General features: G+C 33.0%; 1 protein-coding gene across 2 annotated transcripts; it reads left to right on the top strand.

Moving 5' to 3' along the window:
* Nucleotides 1–244: 244 nt before the first annotated feature.
* LOC100777435 (4-coumarate--CoA ligase-like 9) lies at nucleotides 245–7,969 on the top strand. Of its 2 annotated transcripts, XR_414058.4 has the most exons (7): nucleotides 245–1,428; nucleotides 5,601–5,790; nucleotides 6,441–6,586; nucleotides 6,673–6,740; nucleotides 7,197–7,299; nucleotides 7,457–7,653; nucleotides 7,877–7,969. XR_414058.4 is itself a non-coding variant. In XM_003523089.5 (6 exons), the coding sequence occupies exons 1-6, from the start codon at nucleotides 319–321 to the stop codon at nucleotides 7,580–7,582; spliced, it is 1,743 nt and encodes a 580-aa protein (XP_003523137.1). In that variant the 5' UTR covers nucleotides 245–318; the 3' UTR covers nucleotides 7,583–7,774. The 2 variants fall into 2 exon arrangements, 1 of the variants encoding a protein (XP_003523137.1); XM_003523089.5 differs by lacking the exon at nucleotides 7,877–7,969 and having other exon boundaries at nucleotides 7,457–7,774.

The raw sequence follows: 7,969 nt of genomic DNA, 5'->3' as shown, positions 1-7,969 counted from the left end.
AACTTTGAAAGTGCAAGAAGCGGATAAATTAGTCCTCACAAAATAAAAAATTCAAATTTAATTTTTTAATATAAAATTTATGATAAATTAATTATGTAAATAATTTAATAAATTTTACAAATTAATGTAAAATTAATCCTAACTTTTTATGTATTCCGAAATTAAATTTTGATTTGTTAGGAATCAATTTTTGATGACAGCCATGTAAGATTTTGGTTATTTATGTTATTCTTTTTACACACACGTGATACTATAATCAATCAGTAATGGTACATAACGTAGTATGTGTCTCAGGTTGGGCCAGAAGAAGAGACAACTATGGTTGAGAACCGGGAAAACAACAACAGCCACTCAAGAAGATCACTCACTCTTCATTTCATTTCAGTAATGGCTACCCAAACCCAAACACAGTCACATCCAAACACCACCATCGACCCAAACAGCGGCTTCTGTTCCCATTCCAGAACCTTCCACACCCTCCGTCCAAACGTCCCTCTCCCTCCGCCCTCCCACCCCCTCTCCCTCACCGACTACGCCTTCTCCCTCCTCCCCGCCGCCGCCACCACCACCTCCGCCCTCATCGACGCCGCCACCGACCGCCACCTCTCTTACTCTCTCCTCCTCCGCCAAGTCCAATCCCTCGCCTCCTCTCTCCAATCCCTCACCCCTCTCTCCAAAGGCCACGTGGCACTCATCCTCACCCCATCCTCCCTGCACGTCCCCGTACTCTACTTCTCCCTCCTCTCCCTCGGCGTCACCATCGCCCCCGCCAACCCGCTCAGTTCCCTATCCGAGTTGACTCACATCGTCAAACTCGCCAAACCCGCCATCGCGTTCTCCACCTCGAACGCCGCGAAAAACATTCCCTCCCTCAAATTCGGCACAATCCTCCTCGATTCCCCGTTCTTCCTCTCCATGCTCGACGACGACGAAACCGTTAACAGAGACTCGCGTGCTCACCGAGTCGAAGAAGTGAGTCAGTCTGACTCGGCGGCGATTCTATTCTCCTCTGGCACCACGGGGCGCGTGAAGGGCGTGCTCCTCACGCACCGCAACTTCATCACGCTGATCGGAGGGTTCTATCACCTCAGAAACGTGGCGGATGGTGACCCTCACCCGGTGTCGCTCTTCACGCTGCCGCTGTTCCACGTGTTCGGGTTCTTCATGCTGGTCAGGGCCATCGCCGTCGGGGAGACGCTCGTGTTCATGCAGAGGTTCGATTTCGAAGGGATGCTAAAGGCTGTGGAGAGGTATGGAATCACGTACATGCCGGTGTCGCCGCCGCTCGTGGTGGCGCTGGCGAAGTCGGAACTCGTGAAGAAGTATGATCTCAGCTCGCTACGGTATTTGGGCTGTGGCGGCGCGCCGCTCGGGAAGGAAGTCGCCGACGACTTCAGAGGCAAATTCCCTAACGTGGAAATTGGGCAGGTGAACGAACTGCTTTATTTTTTTTTTAACTTTTTCTGCGTTTTAACTCATGCGTGGGTGCAGTTATTGTGTTTTTTGCGGGTATTATCACTCACGGGTTTAATATATGTTTTTTTTTTGTTTTTTTAATGGGGCCTACAATAATTTGTTTGGAATTACATTATTTACTCTATCCGTATTAGAATCTTAGATCCAGATACCAGATATCCCACCTTTAGGCAAAGGAAAACCAATCCCACTATTTCCTAGGACTCAAAGAGGACTTTATATTCTTCTTTTAAGAATCTTTTTAGGCATTCTTTTTTATAAAATTCACAAAGGATAATGATATTTAGAAAAATATACTGTATACGAATACCATAAAAAATGCTAGTAAATACCTCATGAGAGAGAGAAAAAAGAAAAAAAAATACCAAACAAATGTTAATCAATACCCGATGTTGATGAGGAAAGTAAAAGAAAAAAGTTACGAATTTTAGAAGATTATACCGGTTTCGAATCTCCCTTATAAAATTGTCTTATAATAATTACCATACGGATTAAGAAGACTGAAAAGAAAAAAGTTAACTAGTATCCTTTGAATATCTATCGTTAGAATAAATTTTAAATAAAAAATATTTTATATCAATGTATTTTAAAAGAAGATATGATTTGTCATAAATTAAGTAAAAAATACATTTGATCTCATAAAAAAATTAGTTTTATATATATATATATATATATATATATATATATATATATAAAAGATATCAAATTATATCGATGTAATTTTGGCAACTATTAACTTAATATAAAATGTGATTTTTATCTATCTAACCATTAAATTATATCTATATCTTATCAAAATCGTTTGTATCAAATTTTGTTAAAATTGAACAACAACAAGAAAGATAATCAAATGATACATATTTTATTATATTTTAAAATGTTTATATTAAGTCGGTTTTAATTTATATAAATAAAGTATCAAATGATTTTGAATTAATTTGAAATTTTACATATGTGATTTATGCAAAAGGAATTTCTGATCATGGTGAGTTTTTAGAAAATATTATTCAATTGAAATTATAAAATGATGCAATAGTTGTCAAAGTTACACTGATGTACTTTCATCCCTCTTCATATATATATATATATATATATTTCTTTTAGTTTATAATGTTCCATTTTAGTTTTTTATTTTTTAATTAAGAAAATGTGGTTTTTCATTGATTTTTTTCTACAATAAACCCTCAAAATAATTATTTTGGGAAATTATATGATAAATTTGAGATATGAAATAATTTTAAAAGTTTAGAAATGAAAATTTATTAGAAAATTGAAAAAAATTAAAGAATTTTATAAAATACTATAAGATTAGGGTTTGGAGAGGAAAATTTATATTTGATTTAGATTATAAAAAAAATGAATAGAAAATTAGAATTTAAGAGTTTTAAGTGGAAACAAAATTGATAGTAGGACTAAATTTGCTTAATTTTAGAAAATAGTAATTAACTTAAAAACTTGGGAACCAAGCTCCTTCATAATCTTTTTTTTTTTTTTTTTTTTTGTGCGCTTGTGTGTTTTGAAGGAAATAAGGGGGGTGTATTGGATTGGGATTTTGAGAGAATATTTTGACAAAAACAATCTTGAAGATTTTAAAAGATTGTGTGGGATTGTATTGATTTTGTGGGATTTTAAAAGATTTTTTTTAAAAGACTTTTTACAATCAGGATTCTTAACCCAAGATTTTAATGGATTTCTAACACAGATTTTTAAGATTTCAAAGTACTTTATGGATTTTTAAGATTTTGAAAGATTAATACATTTTAAACAAAAAAATAACGGAAGTTACAAAAGTGAATGAAAAAGATGATAAATAAATTATAATGTTTGAATAAAGAAAATAAAAACGATAGAAATTTTAAACCTTTTAATAACAAAGTCATTATTGCCTAAAAAAATAATAACAAAGTGATTCTCACTTCATGTTCGCCTAATTATTTCAACCAAATATTAATAGTTCGACCAAAAAACAAACCAAATATTTCAACCAAAATACAACCATAATAGTTCGACCAAAAAACAAACCAAATACTTCAACCAAAATAGAGACCCAAAAGATATAGTTCAACAAACTCACGATGTTTAAAATAATATGTTAATAATAGATGATCAAAATATTAATTATTCCCTAACTTAAAGTTTATCCAAGATGAGCGTTCTTCCGGTGACATCTTCAAGAAAAAATCTTTTTTTGCTTTAGTATTTAACAATTCAGCTGTCTTGAAACGCGTTATGTCATCCAAATTTGGAATTTCTTTTATAACATCCCAAATAATACCCTCGAGCTCTCTATCTCTATCTCTATCTTTTTCTCTTTTCTCCATCATGTTGAATATTTTTTCAAAATTCACAGCAATAGTCCCAATGCCAACAGAAAGATTTTCCAGAACGTTGCCTTGATTGTTGATCCCAATAGCGCTTGAACTCCCTCCATACTCGGATCTCCTTCGCTTGTGACAGTTTTGTTTTTCTATGGGAACCTCTGAATCTAAAGGGGGGTGGGATGGTGGACTTGGTTGGTTTGGTGATGGAGGCTGATATGCTGGTTCATAGTTATTTGGTGTTATGAATGTATCACTATTAGGATCATATGAAAATTCTTCTATCCCAACAGTTCTATTTTCTGGCTCAAAAGTTGTTGCATCAGTATCATCTGGATCGACTGATATAGAATTATTCCCGCTAGAAACTCCACCCCCAACAACGATCTTCAAATACTCATAATCAACCATACTTTTTCCTCGAAGTTTGCTGTGACTTGGGTGGGACTAAAAAAAAAATCATTGTTAATATACTACAAATATTATAATTTACTAAATTTATAACTATTAATATATTTAAAAGATTATGAACACTAACAAACTGTTATAACTGTTAATACACTAACAAGTGTCTTAAGGGCACATGTTAGCATTTTCCATAAAAATAATACTCATATATCATAAAATCATTTAAAAAAAAAACTATTAACAAAATAACAATAATAATAACACAATAACAATTAAAAAATTATTAACACAATAATAATAATAATAACACGCTGTCAAAAAAATAATAATAACACATTAATAATTAACATTTTAATAATAACACAAGAAAATAATAATAATAATAATGGACGTTGTAAAAAAACAAGTTGAAGAAACAGAAAAAAAAAAGAGTTTTTTATTTTGATTTGCATATACAGTACTAAAAAAAAAGCAATATGAAATCTTGATGCATATCAATTGTCATTCTTTTGATGCATATTCATTGCCTGGACGTTGAAAACAATATGAATACGAAATCTTGAAGCATATACAACACCCTTTTCTTTTGATTTGCGTAATATACATATAGTATGAACAATATTGACTATCGATTGCCAATAAAAAAATAGGTAAAATTGATTGAAAAGTTGTAAGAGAATGAACCTGGTAGTGGTTTGTGTCTTATTCGGCAGGAGAAGAAAAAGTCTTTGGAAGATTATGAAAAGTCTCAAGGGTTTGGGTGAGATTGTTGGAGGAGTATTTTATGTGTATTTCTAACTAAAAAGTCTCTCAAAATCCATTCCACAAAAGAATCCATCAAAATCTATTTACTTTTGAATACCAAAAGACATTTTAAAAGTGGTAAGAAATCTCAATTGAATACCAACAGATTTTGTTGCCCTGAAAAAAAAATCTTTATTGTCTTAATTGAATACCACAAGATTTGTTTATATTTTATAAAAGTCTTGATTGAATACCACAAGACTTTTTAATCATAAAAAAGTCTTTTAAAATCCTTTGAAATCTTAATCCAATACACTCCCCTTAAGAGACAAAACTGCCGGACTACACTAAAGTAGAGAGACTAAAATTTGTAATTATGTCTAAAATATATTCACCCTGATTATGTCATAGGAATTACATATTTTTCCGCAACTCAATAAAAATGTCACAAAAGCATCTTTAGTATTATTGAAAAGAAGTCTTGATTATATATAATAGTCTACTATATTGTTTTTTAATCTATATAATCTGCTTCCTTAAAAAGAATCTATATGATCTACTATTTCTTATATAATGCCACGAGTTTTGGATTATGAATATTTTTTTTTATCTATTATTGTTGTTATTATTATTATTATTATTATTTAAACGCAGGGATATGGTTTGACTGAAAGTGGAGGAGGGGCAGCTAGAGTGTTAGGGCCTGATGAGTCTAAGCGCCATGGTTCTGTGGGTCGACTAGCAGAAAATATGGAGGCCAAGATAGTGGACCCTGTTACTGGAGAGGCATTACCTCCTGGCCAAAAAGGGGAGCTCTGGTTGCGAGGTCCAACAATCATGAAAGGTGATTTGCTATTTCCTTTTGATTTGGTGAAATATGTGCTTGCAGCTTAGCATATAGCAACACCATTCTAGTTAAAAAATTCAAATATAATTTGAGAGGTGTACTGAAAGGCTTATTCATTTTCATTGCATAATACTCTCTCCAGTCTTGAATATAAATAAGAAATCCTTTGTTTTTTGGTATCAAATATAAGCAAAATTTTACTAACTTTGTCTAATGAAACTATCTTCAAAATACCTTTCATTTAATAGGATTAGTGAGTTTTTTTATGTGTAATATCAAGTTCAATGAAGGGTAGTTTAGGAAACACTTATTTTTTAATTGAGATTACACAACATAATGAAGTTAATTAGTTTTCTTAATAAGTAAAATAAGTTGTTTTTTCCTTATAACTGAGACAAGAGGGAGGATTAGGTAGTGAAGAAAAGCTTATAAACCAACCATCGATTAAAAAAGTGCATAAAAATCTAAGATCTGTTATCATCATGATTCCTAATAAATGATACCAATTTCAGGTTAAGCCATACAAGATGAATATGATTCGTGTTTTTTACCAAACGTACTTCATATCACTAGCGAAATATACTTAATTTTTTATGGTCTTGCTTATGTAATATGTTCCATGAATGGTGATTATGGTGCCGGTGCAGGTTATGTAGGAGATGAGAAGGCGACAGCTGAAACATTGGATTCAGAAGGGTGGCTGAAGACGGGAGATCTTTGTTATTTTGACTCTGATGGCTTCCTCTACATTGTAGATAGACTGAAGGAATTGATCAAATACAAAGCTTATCAGGTGAGATGTTATTTCCACTAACATTTTTTTTGGATATTATTTTACTACTTAACATTTTTCTTATTATTTTTTCAAACCAAATCCAGGTTCCCCCTGCTGAATTGGAACATATACTACACACCAATCCCGAAATTGCTGATGCTGCAGTAGTTCCGTATGTATCAAGTCCTTTAATGTTGTGTGCTCAGAAGCAAATCAGTTGTCTTCAATGACAATGATTTAAATCTACTAGCTTTTTCCCAATTCTAGTTCCCCTGGGGAATCAAACTTTCTTTTTTTGACTTTGAACTATTAGTTGTTGTGTGTTTGACTCCTTTAAAGTGAGCAAATCACTTTAAAAGTTAAACTAAATAATCCCAGTTGATGAGAAAGTCATCGGTCGATATTACATGCACATGCATAATAACAAATTATAAATGTGTTTGAATATCAATTGTTGATTTTTTCATCAATGAGTATGATTAGTCTATTACTTACTTTATCCATGTTCAATTTTGAGAATTCAAATTCAATCCAAAAGAAAAAGGTGTTGCTACAATTCATTCTCTTTAACATACATGACTTGATCTTGTTACAAGGTTCACTAAATCTGCTAATCTTTTGGGGACAGGTATCCTGATGAAGAGGCAGGGCAGATTCCAATGGCCTTTGTAGTAAGAAAACCTGGAAGCAACGTCACTGCAGATCAGGTCATGGAGTTTGTGGCAAAGCAGGTGTGCTTCTGAAACCATGTGTTCTAAAATGTGAATATTTGGTGAATGAATTATATATCCAGTAATAAACACTCATAAAACCTAGATGTTCTTGTGAACAAGTCATGATTTGTGTTTTTCCTCTTGCCATGTTGCCGAAGTATTCTTATTGTTGCAGGTTTCTCCATACAAGAAGATACGACGAGTTTCTTTTATCAAATCTATCCCAAAATCTCCGGCTGGGAAAATTTTGAGAAGAGAATTAGTTGATTATGCACTATCTAGTGGTTCATCCAAATTGTGATCAAGAAAAAAGCATGGAGAGCAGCACTTAACACGTGCAACATTTTTTTCTTTAGGGATTGTCTTGTTATGGTATTGACATATTTACTTGGAATGCTTGAAGCATTATTAGGTTTGGTTGTTTTAAGATTTGGCTCTTCCTAAAGCGAGCTGTGTATTTTAAATGGCAATAAAATGAAGTTATTACTTATCAGCCTTTACTAGAAAATCAAGGGAATAGATTGATTTTAGCTGTTAACAATTTTACTGTTATAATTTTTCATACCTCTAAATTCTCTACTTTGTGTTATTACAGATACAGATTAATGTACCTCGCCTCGAAACTATTGTGACCTGTTCAGATGCAACAAATGCACGATATCGTGTGAAGCACCTGGCTTATCATGAG

This window comes from Glycine max, chromosome 4 (assembly GCF_000004515.6).
Source record: "Glycine max cultivar Williams 82 chromosome 4, Glycine_max_v4.0, whole genome shotgun sequence".
Lineage (NCBI taxonomy): Eukaryota > Viridiplantae > Streptophyta > Magnoliopsida > Fabales > Fabaceae > Glycine > Glycine max.
The sequence above is the reverse complement of the archived record's forward strand: the minus strand, read 5'-3'. Positions and strand labels throughout refer to the sequence as shown.